Raw genomic sequence first — 25,120 nt, forward strand, 5'->3', positions numbered from 1 at the left:
GACCTAGATGTTAGATAATGGAGTTTTTACATCCGATCTGTTGTTTGATAGTTCTTTTGTTGTGTATTTAAATATGATATTTTAATCTTTATTACAAGCATATATCCAACTTGTGAACTTTTTCTGTTATATACTGCTATCTGTAATTGTGATCAATAAACCTGTATATGTTGGTGTATAATAGGTTTTAGGGTGTGGCCAAAGCAAATGCAGTCATATTCTTATGGTTGTCAAATGGATTTGTGACTACTTACTTACTTTGATGGCTGCTTTACCGGTCCCATATAGCAGGGGAACTCCACTCTCTACAGGACCTTTACTGTCGTTTTACCTTGTTCGTTCAGAGTCTTTAAAGTTTCGTATAGTGTATTGTTCATTTACTGTTAAATCATCACTGTTGTATGACATGAAATTAGAGTGTCTTCTAGGATATGAGGTGCTATTGTTGTGTAAGTGTTACGTGGTATCGTATAAGTTGGATCTAGATCCAATTACCTTCCCCCTTTTCAGTGTCTGTCAGGGGGTAACCCCCCTCCAATATGTGTCTCAGGTCATTCTATAACCAGGAGAGTCCGTGGATCTATTGTAAATTAGTTCCATCTGGTATCTCATACACTGGATCTAGACCCAACATCCAACCACCAATTAATGGTGCTTTTTATTTAAGCTATATATTTTCAGCAGACTCAAGTCTACTAAATACCAGTAGGAGTTCCTGTTGGCATTGCATTCATTGCATCAAATTGTCTGAACTGCCACTCTAGAATCATCCAACAAAATATATTTGAAAGGTCTTTTCTGATCTGAACTTGTTTAAAGTAAAGAATGATATATCCTATGTAAAAGGCTACAGTTCTGGAGATTATAGAATGCTTGAAAAAAAAAATTGTATCAATGGAACAAAAAACCAAATTTATTAAATTTCATAATTACAGCACTGTATTGTTTTATACACGTTGAAGGTAATAAAATTACACATTCAAATTTATCTTCACAAAGGTTCTTTACATGATTATGATCTGACTGATCCTAAATTACAATTTAAGAACTAATGTTGTTATAGTATCTGAAGACATTGTCTTGGTCAGATTTTTGTTACTACAGTACCATTTTTATTTCAGGACTTGGTCAGGTTATTGATGCCAGTATGGTTGAAGGAGCTGCTTACACTGGATCATGGTTGTATTCTTCAAGGGATCTTTATATCTGGAAAGGATCTAGAGGAAGCAACTGGTGAGAATTAGGTTAAAGAAATGAACATAATGTAAGTTATATTTCAATAATGATATGCTTTATTTACTGACAAATAAATCGAGATGAACATGCCTTCTGAGGGGGATTCACAGGGTTTTGGGTAATGCTCGAAATGAGTAAAATAGTCATATTTTCAACTACTTAATTGTTGGAAATATTCCTAAGGATTTTTAATAGTGACTAAGATGAACTGTAACAGATGCTTGGAATTACTTGAATGGTGTCCATGTGGTAATAATTGCTCTAACTTACTGGAAAGCATGGCTATTGAAAACACTATTTTTACAGGACTTTTAGAAACTCTTGTTAGGACTATGAGGTTAGTTTGCTTGCTTAATAGATAATTTGATAAACTAGGGTTTACTCAGGTGCGACAAATTTTTTTCAGATTTTAAAATGTTATTGAATATTAACTCCTCACTGAGGGACAATCTATTCTATCTGAAGTCCTTTGTAGTATTTGCATACAACTCTTTTGAGTCAGTTTTGTAAGACTGTCTACTGCACACCATCTAGAATCCTAGTAACATGTTCTCCCATAAGCCACAAACTCTCAGCCTATTTTTTCACTTGCTCATCACTTATGGTCCCTGCAACATGAAAGACTGATGCTATTGTTTACTTGTAAAGTGGGATGAAAGCTAGCGTCTCTTCCCATTCAGTATTTGAGAGAGGCATTCAATGTGGTAATCTTAAAAAGGGCTCAAGTTGATGTTGATAGAATAATGTCCTCAAGATGAAGTTTGGACATTTGTTATATATTCTTAACAATCGGCCTTGTCATCTCCTCCTCTGCAACCTTTGGACTTGGAGCATGTTCATCTGAATGCAATTCAATGACTTTGTAATTAGCAAACCATGCTGCCAGTTGCAGGTAATTAGTATTTCCTTTTCTTGTAACCATCCTTATGGAGGAAAACATGGAGCCTGTAGGTTGTATAACCTTCCAACAACACCATAAACCTTTTTAGACTTTCAGAAAGGACCAAAGATTGAAAAGGATTTGTTTGCAGTTGTCGGGACAATTAGCTTAAATCACCTATAATAGAGAATGGTTATTATTGGTTATCTTTTACCATGGTTTTATGGCAGAAGCCAGGTTCTTAATAGGCAGAATGCTATAAGTGCATCCTTTGTTATTTCTACTCGAGTCAACTTTGTAGAAGATCTGAATGCTGTTCTATGATTTATTATCAAATTTTTTTTCATAAAAAACATGGCTCCAACAATGCTCTCCATGGAATATAAACAAAGAAATATGGGAGTGACCATGTTCCCAAAGGCAGCCACACAGAAAAGCCATTTTGTCAAGGTTTGAGCTTCATCTCTTCCATTGAAATTCAGCATTCTCATTGTCCAGAGCTTGCATCATGAATAGAGACATCTCTCTAAGAAACCAGGATGTATTATTAGTTTGGCCAATACTGTAGTTGCATTAGTTAGACAACTATCTTGTACATGTTGTCATAGCATCACAAACTATGATGCATTACATACTCTTGGTTATAGGTCTTAAACTGTGGCATTTTTTACAACTAGAAAAATTGTAGGTAAAGTTTTGCCCCATAAATGTAAATAAATTCTCTTTGAAACAAAGTGCTGTATAGGAACAGGTATTTAATATGGAATAGGTATGAAATGACAGTATTTTTCCCAAAAGCTTTTCATCATTATTAACTGTAAAAACAAAGTGGTTTGTAATTTGTTTGTAAACATGCATAATTTAGAATAAAAAACTGGATAATTCGCCCTTTGAAATTTTCTTTTATTTTTAAGTTTTATAATGTCACTGTATTATTATTCATTAAAGTTTATTAAAAAATATTTTCTTTTTGCAGGCTAGATTCTGGAGTTCATTTTTATGACACCTATGAAACAAAAGATGGGAAATACATGGCTGTGGGAGCCATTGAGCCCCAATTTTATCAACAGTTTATAACACTTCTTGGACTAACAACCGAAGAGGTTGGTCAACTTGATGACCCAGATGAAATGAAAAAGATAATTGGTAAAAGTTTTTCAGCAAAAACTCGAGAGGAATGGACTAAGGTAAGTTTCTTTATTCACATAGTTAAGAATATTTAGGACCTGGGTATGTAAGGAAGTACTTTTATTTAAGTAAATAATACTAGCACAACAATCTGCAACTAGAGGACATTGTACATAATTTTTAGTAATGCTATTAAGTTTTTAGTAATGCTATTAAGTCTTTATTAGTAATATATTATATATGGGTACAAATTTTAAAGAAGTATTATCAGACTATTGAATGGAATAGAAAAACATGCTGTATATTTTTTCTCATTGTTTATTTATACATTAACTATTTATTTAATAAAATATTTTATTAAATAAATATCATCTTTAAAGTTTGAGTTACATAATATCTACTCGGTATAATTATGTAGGAAATGGAATACATAATATCTACTCGGTATAATTATGTAGGAAATGGAATAAAGTGTTATATAGTGTAGCAACTTTTTGTTCCTACTTGAAACAAACCCTCATCCTTTAGTACAGTAGGATTAGATTCTGCCAAAAGCTGTAAATGGCCAGCAATGAATTATCGAGGTTCTGGCAGCCACTAGTGGTAGGAGTCTGTCAGCGCACAGAATCTTCATTCTGATTTTGGATGTTGAGTTTTTTTCACTAAGAATTCTTTGTTCCTACATAAATACAAACCATGGTCCTCTTTATGTAGGAGAATAGATAACAGGAAACCTGGAATATAGGAGTTATTTAACAGGAAACCTGGAATATAGGATTTAAAAATTTTTTAAGAGATTTCAGCCCTTAGTGAGTGCTCACGTTCTGCTTAGCTGGAACGTTTTGGCAGAATTGTTTAACAATTTTTTCTTTCTCTTACCAGCATGTTTGGTTTGAGTGACCACCTACCGTTTCCCCTAAAGAAACGGTGGAATCACCATACTTTTGCAGGTCTGATGCTCTTCATTTCCAGAGGCCCACCTTAGGTATTCAAGATTTCCTGTGAGAGGAGAGACTACAGTAAGCCTTTGCTTCAAGACACTTTCTAGGGTTCATCACACTCAGTGTCTGGACAGGAGTTCCCAGCTGTTGCCCTGTGTCCTGAGGAGAATGGAATTTTACCTGCCTCTCCGTAGCTTCATTCCCACCATTCCAGGACTTCCTCGCCTATTGAACACCCTAGCTCTTTGGGAGTGTGCTCTCTGGGTTGCTCCGCAACCTCAGCCCGATCTTTCCTCTCCGGAGGAGTATCATAACCCTGCCAATCGTATGCGATCTTTCTTCTTTGAAGGAGGACACTTCATCCAGATGACAGGCTTCCAGGATCCCAGTTTCCAGGTGTTCGCTTGCACACTTTTGTAGACACCAAGCCTCTTCCACGAGTGCCTCCCTTCAATGCCCGTCTCATCGTAGGCACTCCTTGCAGCTCCAAATGCACTTCCAAGGGACATTCACGTGCTTGTTCCTGCGCTTCTCCTGACCCAGCTCCTTGTCAACGCAGAGCATCATCATAGCAAGGAAACTTGTACTGCTCCAGGATAGCTGTACCTCTCCTCATCGCCCACGTCTGATACTCCTGTTACCTTATTGGTGTTTGGATCAGTGTTACTCTTCTCGGCAAGCTTCTCCTGATAGACTGTACTACATACTCTTCTCCGGGCCGCGTCTCGCCCCCTTTACTACTCCTCATGACGCGAATTAACCAAGCGTTTCACCCCATTTTTCATCAGCAAAGCAAGGCTCTTAAAGGCATTCTCCACATCACAAGCGCTCCTGTCTCTTGCACCTGTTAGCAAAGCGGTCTTTTGACCATTCCTCAGAGGATAATGATCATTCACCTCGTGGACGTTGCTGATGCTCCCAGTCTGATTACGTGAAGTGTTCACCAGCAGAGAGCTCTTTTTGCAGCATTCCTGTCTGTGCCTGGCACGAGGATCGTGATTGTAACTATACTTTGGCTCAAACTTCGAAGCACTCTTTACCTGATCATCCGAGGCGTTCATTATCGGATCTCCACAGGCGCTTTTCTGAAGTAAGTCACACCAAAAGGGTTCATCTAATCCATTTTCACTCGGCAGGTCTTCAACATCATGCCCTGGGCTCGCGAAGTGTTCTCTTCCTGGTTGTATTAGACATCCTACGGAGGATCAACCCAGACCCACCGGTAAGGACCAGTCTCGAGCTTGTATGAGACACATTGTAGGTAAGCTCTTTCGTCTTGGGAGCTAAGATTGGGATCATCTTAGTTGGAAAATTCAGTTTCTTTTACTTATCACCAGAACTAGTCTCCTTTAAGCTTAATTCCAAGTAGTGTAATAGAATTAGGTTTCCAGTTACATGCACAGAGGCAACAAATGCGTTCAGACCCACAGGAAAGTCTGTCTCTCTCTCTTAGGAGAGATTTCGTTGATGGACAACAATCACCTGTTCCCAATCGAGCTCACAGAGGAACACCCTCCTCCTTCCATGAAGCAGAGGATGCACATTTAGCCAGATAATCCCCCTTGAGACATCATCATTCCAGAAGACCGGAGAACTTTGACTATCCCTTTGCAGCTGGTGCCTGCAGGAAGGAGTTCAAAGACTGGAAGACCATCCTGAAGGTTTCCCAACCACTAAGTCCAAGACTGTCTCAACAGTTTCAGTCCGTCAGCATTCCAGAACAGAAAAGGGATGCCACAGTTGCCCCCTCCCCTTCTCCCATCAATCCTGGGAGAATGACCTCTCTCGGGATCAGATATACATTCCTAGATGGAAAGGAAGTGGAGTTTGTATCGGAGGTTCCGAAGTAAACCTTCAACTAGTGGTGCCTAAACAACCTGAGGCAGAGGAAGGAGAGACAGACTAGACAGTCTTCAAGGTGCTACAATGCTTCAGAAAGGTCAAAGGTTTAAGAGAAGCTATGTCTTCCACCTCCCTGAAGGGTAGGAAGATTGCCATCAATCTTCTCTATCAAGCCTGTAGCATTGCGAGACTCGTACTTGAACTTCCTTGGTCAGCCTTAGCCAAGGAAACCTTGGATAAGGTGGAGTCTCAAGTCTCTGGGAACAAGAACTCTAAAGGTGTGGAGATTCTTTTGCCGGATTCCTAAAGGAATGGAGATCCTTTTGCTTGATTCCTATACACTTTACAAAGAAGAGGAATTATTATTGTATGCAGGAGGCTCTTCCTTCCCCTCTTCCACTAGACCCCCGGTCACAGCCTCGATACCGGGTTGCTCAGCAGAATGACTGACAGCTCTCACTGGCTCTGGAGGCATTACGTATGGAAGTCATGGCCACGGCTACCATGCAAGCGGCCTCTTCGATCGACCACTGTTCAGGTACAGTCTGCTACCTGTACAACTCAGAGGACCTAACCGACCTTGGCAAGGAGGAGACCCTTACGGACATTGCCCTGACAAAAAGCTAGGGTGGTTGAGATTATAATGCACCAGGCTGCTAACCAGTGGACCAATTAGGTGCTTATGTGTCGAGAGGCCGTAACTTAAAGGTTCCACAAATGGATCAACCACCAAGAAGGACTGACGTTACATAATTCTTCATTGAAGTAGCCACCTCTCTTTCCACCAACAGAAGTGGAGGCAACGGCAGAAAAATGGAGGAAAGAGTTTCGGGATCAAGCGGGACTTGATCCTACAGTGGCGTCCTTTTGACAGGCTCTACCATCTACATAAGGACAGGTAAAAGCAACTGCTCAATTGTCTTAGGCTCAAAAACCAGCTCAGCAAGGTGGGATCAGTGGGACTTGCCATTCTCAAGAACTCTTAGCAGTCTTTCTCCTTCCACCAGAACCAGAGTTAAAGGAAGAAAAAAACGTCTTTGTTAAGGAAGGCGTTTATCCCACCTTACCACCAGTTGGGGGGTGGGGTGGGGTGGCATGTGTGCGTGGAGGTGATGGTTCCATGGTGCAATAAGATGGCTAGTGAAGATACATCAATCTGGTTACCTCCTCCTGTTCATCAGCTCTCCCCCTTCTCCGATTCCTCCTCCTCCTGTTCATCAGCTCTCCCCCTTCTCAGATTCCTTCTCTCGCAATATAGTCAACTTTTCGCCAAAAAGTCAGCAGAAGATCTTGCCCACCAAGCGTAGGTTCGAGCCATGTTGAAGAAGGGTGCACTTACGGAGTTTGACGACAACTTCCCAGGCTTCTTCAGTAGAATCTCTCTTGTAAGGAAGGCACCTGGAGGCTGGAGACTAGTCAGGAGTCTCAGCTCTGAACACATTCATCTGGCAGACACTGTTCAGGATGGAAACAGCAGCCATAGTCATACAAGCAATAAGGCCTCGAACTTCATGGTCACCTTGGGATTTGCAAGATTCGTATTTTCAAATCCCCATTGACTCCTCGTCCACGAAGTACCTCAGAGTAGTAGTAGCAGGGAGTGTGTTTCTATTCAAGGGCTTGTGCTTCCGCCCGTCAACGGCACCCCAGGTCTCCACAAGGATCTTCGAACTAGTATCCTTATGGGTGCATGCCAGCGGGATTTGCCTACTCCTCTCTCTCTCGACAATTGTCTGATCCTAGCAGTTGGAGGACGAATTTCTTCTAGACAGGATTCTCTTGTTTTGTCAAGACCTGAGGGTAGTGATAAAATAGATGCGCCACTGAAAGACTAGTGGGATGGATATAAATAGTACAAAGGAAGGTATTCCCCTTCTAGGAAAGTATGTCACGGATGGAAAAGATAGCTCTTCCCATACTGCAATAGTTCCTTCTTTCAAATCACCAGTGGTAGAAACTTTTGGGCTACTCGACATCAATAGATCAGATAGTTCCCGAAGGCAGATCTCACCTTCAAACCCTGCAATGGTAACTGAATTGTTTCTGGTCACAGCATGTGGACGATAGGGTCTTTTCTAGTCCGGATAGGGAAGGAGTCCAAAAATGATCTTTAATGGTGGCAGGATGAAATAAGCCTCCTTAACGAATGCCCGCTCTCACTACCGCTACTGGAATTCCTCCTCTTTATGGACGTGCACACAAACACAGATTGCCCAGACCTTATTTCTGGACGAAGGCTAAGGTCCGGGCAATGTGTGTGTGTGTGTGTCAATAAAGAGGAGGAATTCCAGTAGAGGTAGTGAGAGTGGGCATCCTTTTAGGAGTTTTGTTTCTTCCCTCCACCACTGAAGATCCTCTTTGGACTCCTTCCCTATCCGTACTGGAATGTATGTATCGTCCACATGCTGTGACCAGAAACTATTTAATTACCATTGCAGGGTTTGAAGGCAATATCTGCCTTTGGGAATTATCCAATCTATTAGGACGCATCCATAGAAGGGTGGGAAGCACGCCTTGCTCAACACATTGCATTAGGTATCTTGACGGATAAAGATCGCCAGGAGCATATCAACTTCCTAGAGTTCAGGTTAGTTGCTTTAGCCCTTCAAGAATTTTGCCCTCTTCCTCTTCTGACAGGACACGCAGTGGTGTTTATGAGAGAGAACTCCACTGTAGTGTCCTACAATAAACAAGTAAGAAAGTACGGTCTTGACAGGTGTGCCAGCTAGCAGTGATAACTCTAGTGGGTAGAACTCAATGTGATTACGCTGACGGGGCATTTCATCCTGGGTAAAAAGAACACAGTACTGGACAAATTGAGCAGGAAGACTTGGATAGTTTGGTTAGAAAGGTCTTGATGTCCACAGATGGCAATGGAGATCCCAACTTTGTTGGGGTTCTTCAATGGCAAATGTATTCATGACCTCTCCAAATCAATGGCAAATGTATTCGTGACCTCTCCAAATCATTAGTTACCGATTTAGGGCTCCCCAGTTCCAGTCCAGTTAGCAGCGTTGAGGACATGTTTTAGCATTCATGGTATGGCCTCGACGCTTGTGTTTCTCGTCCATTTTGCCTACTAAAGAGAGACCTAAACAGAGATTGAGACATGCCAAACCTACTGAAGACTTGTAGCCCTGAAGTGAATGCAGATGAAGTGGTACCCAGACCTTCTGTTACTCTTAACAGAGAATTGCCCACTCTCCCCAACCTACTATGCCAGGATCTTCCACAGTGCAGCGTGGTTCCATTCAACTTCACGCATGAAAGTTATCCAACACCACTTCTCAGAGAAAGACTATTCTCTATGAGACTGCACAACAGATGTCTGGATACCTTTACAGATCCTCGACAGGAGCCTGTCAGGCCAAGTGGGAAATCTTTCGTGGTTGGCGTCATAGTGGGAGAGTCTGTTCCATTAATTGTGTCTTTTTGTTCTACCTCCTTAAAAGAGAAACTGCACCATTTCAGTGGTAAAAGGTTATCATTCAGCCTTGACCAAGTCTTTAGACTAAAGGGAGTAAACATCTCTTAATCAAGTGGAAAATTCAATGCTCATACGAAGTTTTGAGCAGACCTGTCCTTCAGTTGGCACAAGTGCTGAAGACTATTTAGCTTTGGCAAACTGGGTAGTAACCTCCATGATCTCTCATTCAACTCACGGGACACCCAACGTCCCTAAGAGGCTGATTCCAGAAGGCTCAATTCAGGATAGTCACCATCTCAATGACCCTTAATTTAAGGGGGTGGAGGCAGGTTTCGCTTTCCTTGTGCCCAACAAATTAGCAAAAATTTGGAACCCATTGTCGCCTGAATACAGATTTCCTCTTTCCCGGATTTAGCGGACTGAAAGTGTAATCTCATTGACTTCTCCCCACTCGAGAGTCTCACTGCCAGATGACAGTACCTTTGTCGCTCATCACCACCACCGAGTGACCTGCTAGAAGAGGACAAATATTTTCGGAGCTGCTGCAAAAGTTTTGTGTGATCCCAGTGATCTTCCATCAAGGAGCTAGATATCATGCTTCAGCTTAGATATCATGCTTCAGCTTAGGTAAGCTCCCCAACCACGTCTGGAAGCGTCAGAGAAGATAAGTAACTCTTGAGGAGGCAGCGAAAGCAGGCATCCTCGTAGGAGGATTTCTTCCTCCAACCATCATCCGAGGTCCCTCCAAGATTCTTTTTCAATTCTTGCAGAGAATCAAGGGTCGCTGAAATGGTGACCATACTGAATTGAGCCTTCTGGAATCAGCCTCTTAGGGATGTCAGGTGTTCCAAGAGTTTCAGCCACTGGCGAGCTGGGCGAATAGACATTTTTCAGAAGGGAAGAGCTGCCTCCTGTCAACGTGACACTGGCAGTCTTTCTCGGGAAGGAAAAGTATCGCTAGGACGGTGTCAATATCTATCCCTAGGTAGACTATCCTCTTGCATAGGAGACAGGACAAACTTCTCCCATTTTCTCATGACCCCAAAGTTCTGACAAAAAAGAAAACCATGCCTTTGAAAAAATTTTGTTTTTCTTCCAATTCCGCCAAGATTAACCAATTGTCCAGGTGGAGGAGTAGGCGAATCCCATGGTGCGAGCTTACGAAGAGATTGATTCGTAGACCCTCGTGAAGATCTGGAGCGCTGTCGACAGGCCAAAACAGAGAAACTTGAACTGAAGGACCTTGCCTGCTACCACTATTCTGATGTACTAACTGGAGAAAGGGAGAACTGTGATCTGAAAGTGAGCATCTTTCAGATTCAGAGCCACCATTTAGCCCTACAGCCTTATCACTTCCCATCTCCATCTTGATTATGGTCTCCTTGGCCAAAACCGACTGTGGAGCTCAAGATTGGGCCTGAAAGTACTGGGGCACGGCAAAGGTGGTTAATTGCCGCCGTCTTGCCTTTTGGAGGCAATATTACTGCATTTTCAAGGCCGTTTACTTTTCTAATGCAGCGAAGAGCTTTCAGGAAAGTGAAATCTGGAGGGGGAACTACAGTACCAGGAACTGATGATGAGGAAGGTCTCGTTCAGAGCCCTCTGGTTAATGGGTAGAGGATTAGCCTTTTTTCTCTGCTAGAGGCATATGTTCTTCTGAACTCATTGTCGGAAGCCGATTGTTCTCCACCAAAGAGTTCTCTCTCAGAGAAAGTAAACCTTTGTGGATTTCTAACCCAAGTGTCCATTCTGGGGGAGAGACCAAAATCCTGCCTGTTACACCTTTTAGCGTTAAATTTAACGCAATGCCTGGCGAAGAGAGGGGAGAAGCAGATCCTTCCTCCTTGAAGCCCCCAAACTTGGTTGGGAGAAGGCTGACCTGATGGGTGTCTGAAGTGTCTCTTAGGCACACATTCCGCTTGGTCAGAACGTGGCGTTGATGGATCGTCAGGAGAAGAAGGATTATAGGGAGCTCATTTACCCCAACTTACTACCACAGAGAGGAGTCCCTGGGGCAAACAAAAGACAAGCACTCATAAAGTTCTGCTGTAGAGTGCCTTGAAGAAGCACACACTCGCTGATGATGATTACTTTTATGTCTAGAATGAAGACGTGAAAAGCAAGGATGTTATTCTACAAGAACAAGACAAGCGCTTAAAAAATGTACGCCTTGCGAGCTCTTAGCTTTCCCAAAGGGAGCGAGGAAACGAGTGCCTTGAAGATGCATGGTGCGAATGAAAAGACGTGGAGTGTTTAAGAGAGGGGCTTGCAGGACTATTTCTGACAGGTGAGGCCTGACGAGCTAAAATATGGACATCGTTAGGTTGGTGAGGCGAAGCCAAGCGTCTGGAAATGCATCTAGAAAGAGATCGTTCATGTTGAGCATGGCGAGGGAAGACAGAACTGTTTGGTTAGGTCAATCTGGTTTGGGGCGCGGGAAAGAACCTGTCTTTAGACGTGGCCTCCGGTGTACTGTACATGTTAAAAGAGATGGCAAACATAAGGCAGTGTCTAGGAAGAGCTGGAAACTGGCTCATCGGAAAAGAATAATTCTCTGCAGGTGAAACTCTTGGATGCAAGTTTGTAGTAGAAAAGAGGATTGAAGAGAAGAATTCTCTGGAGGTGAAACTCCTGGATAAGGCCTTAAACTCTCTGGCGAGTCGTCTCCCCAAAGATTGAAGAAATGTAGACCATCTATGAGGAGCATCTACAATCTGCCTCCAACATGGACAGATGGTGAAGGTTGAGAAACAACCTCTCACACATACACTACTTCTGTAGATAGGCCAATTGCTTCAAAAGTTGGCCAGTAAAATTTGGAAAATAAAAAGATACTTAGCCTCTGAAAGACAAGGAAAAATAGAAAAATTACAAATTCGAAAGTATTTTTTTTTAACTACACAGACCTTAAGCTCTTTGCTGTGGATATACAATTGGCAAAAGATGAGATTTTCAGCGAGATATAGCAACCTGCCTTTGGGCGGTTGGTAGACCACCCATCCTGCTCTCTCACACATACATATGTCCCTTTTTTATTGCAAAGGTAAAGTTGTCTGGTTTTAATTCCATTTTCATCAGAACAGATTCTCCAAAATGTCAGCTGGGAAACCCCAACCCCCCTGTGTGGTGCCCAACCACAGCATTAGCCTCCCAAATAAACAGTTTAACTCACAAACCCGGGCTGGGATCTATCTGCTGTCATGTGAATACTAGGCAACCACGTTACTACGGTACTAGCCGGGAGGCAGGACTTTTAGGGGGATAGCTGATGGTGGGTTAAGTATGAGTAGGTCAAGTATGAGTAAAGAGCTCAAAGTGTGAATAATTAGGAAAAATACAAATTATTTTCAAATTTGTCCCAACACCTAATGCAAACTTTTCCTCTTTACTGTGGAAATTCACCCTTAGGAGGGTATGACTTGTGCTTCGCAAGAGCTTATTAGGGGTATGCCGACACCTTCCTAACTCAAATGTGTGCAAGAGCTAACATTGTGACTTGACCAGGTAAAGAATCTTGGAGTATTAAACTAATTTAACCTAGACATTGCCCGACTCCCCCTCACAGGGAGGACGTGTGCATTCACTATATATATTTCATATACAGTATCAGGTTACATAAGGGATATAGCTTTCATCTGCAGACTGAGACGGCCAACTTGCAGAGTTCCTTAGGTGCTGTATCCCAAGAGAGGGGAAGATGAACCACAAAGCAGGCCAGTCACCATTATTCATCCCAAACTAATTACAGGGTAACTTCTGCCCTCCACCAACTGGTGTTAGTCCTGCAAGGGAGCTGAGGTGTCTTAAATAATATGTTGTGCAGTCACCCAAGGACCTATGGAGAAGGTATCCAGGTTCCTGTGAATTACATCTTACAGGTAATGGGCTTTGAAGGTTGTCTGAAGCTTCCAAACACCTGGCTGAAGTCCATGCGACACACAGTAAATGTTCTTGAATGCTATGTACATACTGAAGCCCTTAATATCATGAGCAAGTCTTACCACCTTGAGGAGGAGAGTCTGGATTCAAGGCCCATGGTTTATTTAAGATAACTCCTTAGAGCCCTCTCGCAGGGCAAAGTAACAATTGGTCAGAGTCATCAGTTACAGTGCGGAGACTCAATCCAGAAGAGCCCAAATCTAGGATCTGCAACAACCAGATTTTAAGTCTTAGTAGCAAACTTGGGGACGAAGTCGAGTGTTACCTGTGCCCATTCGCTTTGAATGGCCGACGTCGTAAAAAAAGACCACGTAACTTATTGAGACACTGCAGAGACCAATGCAAAATGGAAGAGTCTCAAATGTGAAGTCACTCTCTGATGACTAACAACAGCTCATAAGGTGCTCCTTTCAGGGTTGGTAGTACCGAAACTATGTTCCAAGGAGGTGGTCTGACTTCCAGCTGAGGGCAAGTATGCTCAACACCACTTAAGAGGAGAGACAGTACCTTCAAGGTGAAAATGTTAACTCTGCTCAGTCTAAAATTTGAGGGTCAAGGCCGAGCTGTAACCTTTCACCGCCAAGTCGAGCAGAGTTTTCCATCCTGAAGGTATAACAAGAACTCTACTATCACTGGGTAGTGGTGTAGAGAGGAGTAATACCCCTTCCACAACATCAACAACGAAAGATTGTCCACTTCGCCAGGTAGACGACACAAGAAGACTCCCAGAGGTATCCAGACGTCCTTTCAACCACTGCTTTCGGTGAGAGGAGATGCTGGACAACTTCCAGGCATGAAGACGTAGCAAGGCCACTGCCTTGTGGTAAATCATTTGTGTGTGGTTGTTGGGAGTAGATCTGGAAGTGGAGGGAGCTCCCTTGAAACCTTTTTTAGCCAATGTAGAAGGTCTGGGAACTATTCTCTATGATGTCACATCAGAGCTATGTGAGTCATTGACAGACCTTATGATGCCTTTACTTTGTTTAGAAGCCTCTTTACTATGCAGAAGGGAGGGAACAAGTAGACGGCCAGATTGTCAATTTCCCACTGATGTTAGAAGGCATCTTGCCAAAATGCCTGGGGATCTGGTACTGGCAAGCTGTATACCGTTAGCTCCTGGTTGAGGGACATCTCAAACAGGTCTATTATCAGCAAACCCCACAAATTGAAGGCTTTGTTGTTGGCTATCTAATGATTCAAAGACCCCTTGGAACACACTATCTGAGTCTTCCTGCTGTTTGTCCGCCAAGATGTTTTTCTTACCCAGAATGAAATGGGCTGATAGGGCTACCCAGTTGTCTTTTGTCCATCTTAGGATTTCTACAGCTAGATGGCATATTTGCTTTGAAAAGGTATTCCATGTTTAAGTATGCCACTACAGTGATATTGTCACACATCAGCACCGCAGCATTCATGAAAGGAGTTGTTGGAATTGCTTGAGAGCCAAAAAAAAAATGCTCTCTTTTCAAGGAGGTTTATATGGCACTTCTGTGACTCAGACCAGAGTCTGGCCATGTGCTGCAACTGAGGAATCTGTGAAGAGCATCAAATCCAGGCACAGTGTAAAATCCGGACGTCGGATGCCGTCCGGGAGAATAGAAAATCGCTTGTATCACCGGGAAAGACTCGAAAATACACCTCTTTTTTGTGACTGGTAATGTTCACTGATACTTTGTTATTTTCTGAATAAATGTTCGAAAAATATTGGTTTATTTTCATGTTATTGAGAATAATCTCAATCGGACGTCAACATTACACTAACTGGGTAAAATAGCGGGCAGTTAGATAGTGTAATGTTGACGTCCGATTGAGATTATTCTCAATAACATGAAAATAAACCAATATTTTTCGAACATTTATTCAGAAAATAACAGAAAGTATCAGTGAACATTACCAGTCACAAAAAAGAGGTGTATTTTCGAGTCTTTCCCGGTGATACAAGCGATTTTCTATTCTCCTGGACGGCATCCGACGTCCGACGTCCGGGTTTTACACTGTGCCTCAAATCCAGGGGAGGAGTGACAGTCTACTGAGGAAGCTTGTGTCCAGGACCCACCAACTCTGATCTCTCTTTTGCTCCGACCCGACCAGAACCTGCAGGTTCGGAGGGTTGCTGTGCCGAGATCAAAAGGTCTTTAACTGCCACTGGGAAGAACAGATGTGAAGACTGCCATTGGGAACTTGACGTTCCAAGGAGGTTAAATGTCCCAACAGGCGAAGCCACTGATGTACTGGTAGAGAGTTGAATCGGAAATGGATGAGCTGCCCGATTTAGTCTCTATTCTGCTTTCTGACTGAATGTCTTTGCCTAGATTTATGTCTATTTGCATCCCAAGATATACTGTACCAGTTTCTGAGATGATTAACGAGAGGACTTCTTGCAATTTACAATGATCCCCAGATCAAAGCAAAACTCGAGCAGTCTGTCCAAGAAGTCTGCTAGAATCAGCCAATCGTCTAGGTATTGTAATAGACAGATGCCATTCTTTTGAGCCCAGGTTGATACAAAGGTGGTCCTGTGAACAGGCAGAAGCACAGCACCTCTTTATTTCTTTTGTTCTGGATGAATCTTGGGTACATCCTTAACGACAGATGGCTTGGGATCTCTATGCATCTCAAGTCCAGTGTTGTCATGTAATCCTTTGGTTTGACAGCCTGTCTGATTGTTTCTGCTGTCTCCATTTTGAACAGATTCTGTTAAACAAATACATTCAGGGTAGAGAGATCAACGACTGGTCTCCAGCCTCCAGGCACCTTTTCTACAAGAAAGAATAGACTGTAGAAGCCAAGGGACCTGTTTAGGACCTCTTGGGGAGTGTTTTTCTCTAGCATGGTCTAGACTTTTACCTGATGGTATGGTTTCTTCATGTAGGAATACATCACTGGATGTTGTCAAAGTAGGGAGATTGAGAGAGAGTAAACGAACATAATAGCCCATGTAAAGGATGGATACCGACCAAGGTTCGGTCACATATAACATCCACCTCTTCCATCTGATCTGCATGCATCCCCCTCCCACCGGTGGACAAGTAGGAGAAATGCTCCCCCTAGCGGTTATGCCCACATTTACCTCTGCCTCAGGACCCTCTGGCATGAAAGTGATGCTTGGGGCCTTGCTTCTTAAAAGATGTTTACTTTTGGGCCTGCAATCCACTTTTTTTTTTTTTTTTTTTTCTCCCTCTTAACTTGCTGAGGATTATCTCTGCAGGGGTGGTGCAAAGGAGTAAGGGCATGATGTCAACGCCCTATGGAGGTGGAAGTCTTGACTCCCCTTCCTACAGCACTCTGCAACTGCCTTTATATCTTCCACATTACAGAGGGAAGGGACCTCTATCAGAGGAGAACTCTTCATTCCTTAAGGGATACCCCACTGAGCCCAATCATGAATCAGCTTGTACAGAGCACTTTGCAACCTGCCACATGTTTATAGCATTCCTCGCCGAGAAAGCTACCAGTAATGCTGCTAACTTTTCCTGGATCATGTTCCGCATCAGTGCCAGAATAGCTAGATCAAACGGCAGAGGAGACGGATCATCGTCGACTATCTTGTAATACTTCCTCTGTCACAATTACAGCGGAGGAAGCAAACGATATTACTTCACTGCCTTGAGGGACTGGAACATTTCTGCTACTTGAGCAAAGGCCTTCTTGGCTCTCTTAAACCCCCTCCCCCCCCCAACCAGTGCAAGACTACCCTAGTTGGTGGGTCTAGGGGTGTAATAGAAGAGGTCCAGTACAGTATCCTGGGGGGGGGGGGGGGCACGAGATGGACCGCCTAACAAATTTATCTTCCTTATACAGGATAGAACCTGTAAGAAGACATGATCTGACTCCTGTTCTAAGGGCGAGATCTTCTGACTGGCGTAAGCAGGCAACACACCTTCAGATAGTCTGAGCCGACATCAAAAGGGTCATCCACTCCTGAGCTCGCATCCATAGGCCCCCAGGGTGAGGCCAAGTCCGCTAAATCCCTAGCAGGGGCCCAAGACCTGGGAGGTAAACCACATTTCTCTGGTCTTGCCGAGGTTAATGTTGAATCAAGAAATGCCCTTGCACAGATCCAAGACCTTGAGTTTCGAGGTTCACTTCTTTAGAAGGGTCCAAGTGTCCTTACTCTCTCAAAGCTGGACTGTGTCAAGGCCAGTGTTGGGGGTCTAGAGTCCGGGTAATGTTGGTATCTGAATGACTCCCGTTGGGGAAAAAAAAAAAGGGTGAGGAGCAGCCTGCCTTGCGGTAGTGCTACTCTGTCTCGGCTGTGAGGGTGTACCGCCTTTCCCAGAGGACTCTGATGCCTTGAGAGAGGAATACGAGGGGTAAGATAAGGGGTATTGGGGCTGGTCCAAAGACCGCCTTCTACACTACTTTCAGTAACTCAAAGAACCAGAAAGCTGTCATTAGTAATCAAAGAAGCGCCCGCTGAGGCACTGAAGCAGCGAGTGTGCTTATGTTCCCTTTTGGGCATACCCAAGAAAGGGCAAGCACAACTAAATGTCCTGTCGTATTTGCTAGCGAGATCTAATTGCTCTCAGAGCGAGTGCGAGAAAGAGGAATTGCCAACAGGTTAAAGAGGGTTCACCACCAAAGTGGTACGCACTGATGAGCACGACTGCTTAACCACAGTATGGCGAGGAAATAATTGGCGAGCAACCTTAGTAGTGTGCACCTGTGACTGCTCTCTTGCTGCTGAAGCTTAGCACCCTGGGGAGCAAGCGCTCGCTACCGAAGGGGTGCGTGCTTGAAACTAGTTAAGAGTTCATGAGCACACAACATTGGACCTTTGTCAGCCAAAGGAGCTTATCGCCCATCTTGTTATTGCTCAGTGGATGAGTGTACAACATTATTCAAGACTCCCTCATGAGACTAGGGTCTGTATGCCCATTCCGAACTAAAGCAGCGCGAGGTAAAGTACAATCACTCGCCCGCACTCCAGCATACCATACAAACAATAATGAATACTATGTACCAATGAATTAAAAGGTAATATTTTGGAGAAATACTCCATCTCAACTGCTTCTCTTCACTGGACATAATACAGTATACAGGTTTTGGAACATTCAGATTGCAAACAAGGGCTTATGTAATTGATGGGTTTGTAAACTTATGTAATTGATGGGTTTGTAATAAAACAAGTTATTACACATTTGGAATCTGTAAAACATCATAAACCAAACTTAATATACTCTTACTCTGAATGCTATGCTGGAAGATCAGATGTATGGCTGGTTCAAAGGATTTTGTCTTTGCCTCTTGCATAAGAAATATAGGGGCGAGGGTTTTGAAATGGTAGAAGAGATCAAGTACGGGTGATCTGGATAATTCTTGTTTAAAGATAGGCTTCTGCTTAAGTTTACTCCCCAGAAATTATTTCATGTGGTTTATCTTGCTTCTCTAAGTGCAGGTCACATTTCAGGGATTGGTAGTTACCTCACTCTGAAACAAAAGAAATATGTATAGTGCATCACTATTAATAACCAGAATTTGCAACTTAAAATAGTGAATTAATCATTAGTCTATCAGTAAAATATTAATTTAATTCATAACGCACTCTAGGGGATTCAAGAAGGCCTAAATTATCACCACAATAGTCCATTCTTGTCTCATTAATTTTGGGCACAGGATTTTTAAGCACCCTATTACTTTGGATTAATTGGCAGATTAAATCCCTTTATTTGACTAGAAAATTAGTTTCTAACTTGAGGATTTTAACTGTTGTATATGTTTCCAGGGTAGTATTTCACATATAATTTACATCATTTTGGTTGCATGTAGTCCTGTACAATTTTAGAGAAAAAGAAATTCTCAAAATCTCTCAAAAGTAGTACAGTACTTAATATCTCCTGAATGAAGCAAAATAATGGAAATAATGATACTAGTAAATAATGATACTAGTAATGTTATATGATGTGAAATACTAATGTGAAGTTTAAAAGTTAGGTCGCTTAGGATCACGATGCCTCATCAATGAATTGAGGGGATTTTATTCACAAGGTAACTAACCATAAAATGCTGACAGTTTTCATAAAAAAAAGTGCTGCTTAATTTTTCTATATCACACTGGCACAAATTAACAAGCCAAATTATTCTCATCATTCTTCATGCATTACTTTAGTTGTAAATTTATTTTGAAAAAATTTATTAGTAAATAATACCATGTTTTCATGCCAACTACAATCCTTAAAATTTATAAAATTTTCAGGTGTTTGAAGGAAAAGATGCGTGTGTGACTCCAGTTTTGAGCATGGACGAAGCGCCTCTACATCCTCATAATGTTGCGCGTGGAAGTTTCATTAAGGCTTCGGATGGACATTTTGAACCCAAGCCAGCACCTCTGCTATCACGCACACCCGGTACTGTTATAGAGGGTGCAATTGCTCCAAAAGTGGGCCAACATACCTGTGAAGTTTTGAATGAATTAGGATACACTAAACAGGAAATTGATGCTCTTCTATGCAACAATGTTGCCGAGCAGCTAAAAGAGAAAGCAAATTTATAAGTTTAAATTCTATCCATAGATTTTTGTAATGGTGCTAATATTGGTGTATATATTGAATAAATGACAGGTTTGTGCAGCTGAAATTATGATTAATGGTTGTTGGAATTATGGATAATTAACAAGTGAGTTTATGTCTACCATTATGCTTTTTTTTTATTGAGATTTATACAGTCTATGAGCCAGTAGAGTCACTTCCTCATTGTAACTTATATTTTATGTGGGTTAGAATATTTTGATGAGATTTGTAAGAATATTTTTCATAATAAATTTTAGAAAAATGTCTAAAAGTGTGATTTTATATTACTTTTTACTTGATAGTGTCATTATCATACAGTAAATTACATTAATTAAAAAAATATAAATGACAATAGCTCTCATTGTCTGACCTTACTGATACCAGCGATTGATATATCAGTATAAGTTCTTATCCAACACTGACAGTGTAGTTAGTACACCCATGCAGTTAACTGTAGGTAGAGCATTGATAAAAGATCCTTGCCGCGTCCTTTCAGCTCAAAAGAGCTCACTTTTTAGCCTACTTCATCTCTGTTCTGGATTGCTTTTTTCATCTTACTGCTTAATCTCTTTTAGCTTGTACATCATGCAACTGCAGTTTTCCTCAAGTTGCACATCAGTATTGAATGGTCTCCAATCCCAATAGCAGTGCCATATAGCATGAATTCCATACATCCACCATGACTGTGATGAAATACCATCAAAATTTTACAAGAGAAAAAAAACATGAACAAATTTCCTTATCCACTGAACATTATGATTAAAGATTTTCTAAGTTGACTTTCTCAAAGAAAAGCATTTTGCAGATGAATCTCTAAAACTGAATGATGGTGTAAAGTAAATTTTATTTTTATTAGAAATTTTCTGGGCTTTAGCTGTGCTAGAAAGGAATGAGGGTAGAAGCGTGGGTAGTGGTAGGGGTGGGGGAGGGTAGTCGTAGTAGCGGGCAGTAGTCGGATGTAGAACGGCTCCTCGTAGTGTCGGGGGATATTGAGGAAGGAGAGGACTAATTGGTAAGGGACCTCTGGTAGTGGTTCTAACACGCCCCAGTTACTATACCGACACTCTATATTAGAGTGAGCGAGCTGGGTTTATTCCTGGCATTCCATGCAACCTTTTTCTTTGGTATATTTTGCAGTATTTAAATGGTGCTGTAAGGAGCATTTCACTGGGCGACACAGGTCCCTCGCCCAGAAATAGATTTTTCCTTCGTCAAAATCCCTTTTTAAAATATTTTATTAAAACAGAACAGCATTTAATGAGAGCGTAAAAAATCCAGTCAATTAATTTTTATAAAAGTGACATTGTAAATTCTGATGCTAAGCACACGAGTTGACCTTTAGTTTTTGAAATTGCAGAATTTTTTATTTTCTTGGGCTAGCCATACGAGTCTAGTAGTTAACCAAAAGTACAGTACATAATTGTACTTTTGAAAGTACAGAAATGGCAATAGAGTACATAATTTATCTTAACAGTAAGTTTCTGACCATAAAGTTTTCATGGTGACTAACCTCTCGTATTACTTAATGCTTGTTAATGATGGTTCACCATTTGGAGTTATTCTTGAAAGCAGCGGCGGCTTAAAAATCAGTTTCAAAGTTGATTGCACTAAAACCTTGCTAATCAGGGAATCCAAAATTCCGAATCTCTCTCAATGCAAACATTCTGGAATTAGAGAGAACTATTTAGTAACTCTAAATTTTTGTTCTAAATTATGAGTAGGATGAGAGAAGCATAATATTAATAAAAAATATTAAAAAGTATAATACAATTAATAGAATAAACCAAATGCAACATCAAAAGGACTAATAGTTGAAGGTCCTCAGTCAGGAGAGATACAGGAGTGCTCTTCACTAGCTTAACCAAAGCAGGATGATTACTGGGCTATAACCTGAGAATTTGCTTCCCTTACTCTCAAGAGGAATATGCAGTGAACTTTGAGAAAGTCTGTCTTAGGAGTCAATGCTCATGGACGGGGAAGAGGGCGATGGCACAACAGGGCGCTTCTCATCCAAATTTTAGAGATCTCCGGCCAGAGATTGCTCAACAGCCGGTATATCCAAAACTGGAGATTGGGGCTCATCCTTAAGTGTAAGCCTCTCAGTTTCTTTAGTGGAAGCAGGGGAGTTTACCGCGCCTTGGACACTTGCTCTTAGAAACCAAAGTCTCCAGTGCTCTTCAATTTTCGCTACAAAGGATAGCCGGAGCAGCGAGTTTTGGTATTCAGGATGTCACAGTCTTTCCTAGTTTCGAAGAGGAAACAGAGGTAGAATGATCACACTTAGATTTCTTCTTTCTACCATGACATCTTGCCCACTGCACACCCTGCACACACAAGGGGAATCCGAAGTGCAGTGGTGCCCTCTGCATGTCAGATACAGTGAGGATCAACCTCAACCTTACTTCAAGTTCCAGTGTCGATCCGGCAGTCCTGGACAAGCCCACATTTTACTAGGTTTCTTCACACTCGTACTACAATGAGAGAGACTATTAGCGAAAAAATCACAAAAACTTTAGGTTGATTAGAGAGCATTATTACTGAACCCTGCTTCTTTAAACTTGGGAAAGGTGTAGGCATCCAGGTAATTCTATGGAACTGGGGAGCAAAACACCAAGAGTTTCCAGTTTATCTTTGCAGCAAAGAGGTCAACTCCCGGTAAGCACCTCAAAATAAGAAGCATTTCCACTGTACATGGATGTAGGGGATAATGTAATCCTACAACCTATCCTAGGCAACAGAGTGTGTGAGATGCACCTGATTGCTGGTTCAAAAGCATCTTATGCCACCTAGAAGTGCATTAGCTTTGTTAACATGCCTCCTTACTTACTGATGTAAGCTATTACGGGGGTGTTATCACTCATCAGCACTACCGAGTGCCTTATGAAATGCTAGAAATAGTTTGCATTTCCAGCACAAGGTGTAGACACCCATGTGTGTGCTCCAACCCTCCTTTGACTGATCTGAGAACAGTTGCATGTACAAAGGTGGGGAGTCTAGAGGGACTTCCTTGGCGAGGTTTTCTACTTTCAGCAACCGAGTAAGACTGGTCTGTACCTGATACCCCACTGGAACAGAATAATAGCTCGGGGGTTCCCTGGAGGACACCCAGCGACCCTTGTACCACCACTTCAGGGATATCGGGCGTCAGTGCCCACGAAGAACAAGCTTTTCTAACAAGTAAAGATGGCCGAGAAAATTGCCAACATCAAGTTGGAAGTACCGTCTTACACTGAAATGGTTACACTACTACTGAGTTTGCTGATGGTCGTATTGAAATACTTGCTGCTGCTGGGTATAGGCATACCCAGAATAGAATTCTCCCAAATTATGAACCTTTAGCAACTGCACCTCGAGGCAGCAAGGATCAACCCATCATTAAGATACATAAAAAGATGTATCCTGTGCAAGTGGACCCAAGCTGCAACCAGCATAAACACTTCAGTGAACACATGGGGAGTAGTGCACAGTTCAAAACGTAGGGTATCAAACTGATACACCACATCATTGATGAAGAAGCAGAGGTAATTTTGAAAGGACTGATGAATGGGTACTGTACTTGGAAGTATGTATACTTTAGATCCACTGAAAGTGTGAAGTCCCTTTCTCTAATGGAACTTGTTACAGTTCATACAGTTTCATTTATGAACTTAGTCTGCTGTACAAACTGGTTCAGGGGAAGAGAAGTCAATGACCAGTCTCCAACCCCCATTTGACTTCACCTAGAAAAGTGGACTATATAGAAGCCTGAAGATGAGTTTCTCATGACTACGAACATATTCTTCTTTCATTTTGGTCAACAAGGCTAGGGCTTAGAGTGATACTGGAGGATAGTTGGAGAATACTTCTGTCTGCAAAATAGGGGGGGGGGGTGTCCAAAAAATGTAGCATGTATCCGTCCCGAAGGACACACTTTACCCAGGGCTCAGCCCAGTTCTCTGCCAGGTTCTTTAATAACATAACAGGTATCCCCCTACTCCCAGTAGCAAGAAGGGGGGGATGACTAAAATCAGTAGCTCATCTACCTTCCCTCTCTGCTTCCCTTCCAGAATTGGTCACATAGGGGATTTTGAAAAAGCTGTGAATGCACAGGATCCTTCAAAATGGAAGTAGTTACAGGTACTCTGAAGATGGGCCGCCTCGGCTGCTGATCCATGGCTCCTCGAAGTGCCATCTTAATTCGGAATACAGTAACAAGCATTCCACTAACCTATTCAGGCAGAAGAGGTGAAAGAGAGCAGCAAAGTTGCAACACCTGCCAACTAAAAGAGTGCTAGGCACTGAACAGAGGCGTAATCTCCAGCCAACCTGGCTACTGGGGTTAAGCCAGCCACCTGGGTTGTGGTACTGTGTTTCACAAGGCTGGGGACCAGCTGGAAGCTGTTCATCTCCTCCAAAACAGAGGTGTTGTCATGAAGAGTCCTCAACACTGGCCTTCCTGGACTGCTAATACTACAGTTCAGCAGTAGTAACAGAATCAGAAGAGGAAGAGGAGGAGCAAGAGGTGGATGAAGAGGGGTAAGCTTGCTTCTTCCTCTTACAAACTGTCCCCTCAAGCTCTGCAAGCAGAGGTCAAGATCAAAGGACTATCAACGACGACACTCTCCCAAATGGAGAAACTATACTGTAATGATTGTTCTAACAGGAATCACAACACAAGGTTCACTGTCACAAAGGATGCAGTAGATATATTACTGGCCTAAGTACACACACAGGGGCTCAAGTTACTGGCACAGGGTTAACACGAGTCATGGGCCACAAGTAACAGGCACAAGGGGGACTGATACATGGGTTGGCTGATGGGCACAGATGTGGTGGATACATGGGTTAGGTGACCAGCATAAGTAACAGGTACCGTCAAAATTAATATAACGAAGGTCTATGTGCAAGCCCTAAGGAAGCCCAAGCCTTCCAGTGCATGCTGGAGTGCAGCAATCACTAGGAGAACTCCACAAACCACTAAACCTTGAATAATTCACCAATGCGGATCAGAGTTCTCCCTAGGCCTAAAGCATATGCCAGGGGCATAACCTATACTATACTGTACCGAGAAGCTTCAATGATCGGTGAACTGCAAAGAGAAGAAAGTGTTATACAGTACAGTTTCTTAGTTATTGTCTTGGGTGTTTTCTTCCTCAAAGAATAAGCATGCCATTTAACGAGAAGCCACAGTCCTCACTGCACATGGGGATGATTGCAAACAATCATGTCCCCTACAAGA

At 42.3% G+C, this 25,120-nt stretch overlaps 1 protein-coding gene and 1 long non-coding RNA gene across 5 annotated transcripts in view; one reads left to right on the forward strand and one right to left on the reverse strand.

Moving 5' to 3' along the window:
• Positions 1-20,166, forward strand: part of Amacr (Alpha-methylacyl-CoA racemase) — a 302,904-nt gene extending 282,738 nt beyond the window's left edge. For all 3 annotated transcript variants that reach the window (XM_068380418.1, XM_068380417.1, XM_068380419.1), the window contains exons 6-8: positions 1,122-1,233; positions 3,093-3,303; positions 19,590-20,166. In XM_068380418.1, the coding sequence (XP_068236519.1) occupies positions 1,122-1,233; positions 3,093-3,303; positions 19,590-19,886 (620 nt within the window). In that variant the 3' untranslated portion in view covers positions 19,887-20,166. The remainder of the gene's footprint in view (positions 1-1,121; positions 1,234-3,092; positions 3,304-19,589) is intronic.
• LOC137647147 (uncharacterized) overlaps positions 694-25,120 on the reverse strand; it is a 550,063-nt gene continuing 525,636 nt past the window's right edge. The window contains exons 4-7 of one of the 2 annotated variants that reach the window (XR_011045538.1): positions 21,413-21,566; positions 19,543-19,786; positions 18,580-18,823; positions 694-1,217 (exon numbers count right to left, since the gene is read on the reverse strand). This is a non-coding gene — a long non-coding RNA (uncharacterized lncRNA). The remainder of the gene's footprint in view (positions 1,218-18,579; positions 18,824-19,542; positions 19,787-21,412; positions 21,567-25,120) is intronic. The other variant, XR_011045537.1, reaches the window with a different exon arrangement.

The sequence above is a fragment of the Palaemon carinicauda genome, chromosome 9, assembly GCF_036898095.1.
Source record: "Palaemon carinicauda isolate YSFRI2023 chromosome 9, ASM3689809v2, whole genome shotgun sequence".
Lineage (NCBI taxonomy): Eukaryota > Metazoa > Arthropoda > Malacostraca > Decapoda > Palaemonidae > Palaemon > Palaemon carinicauda.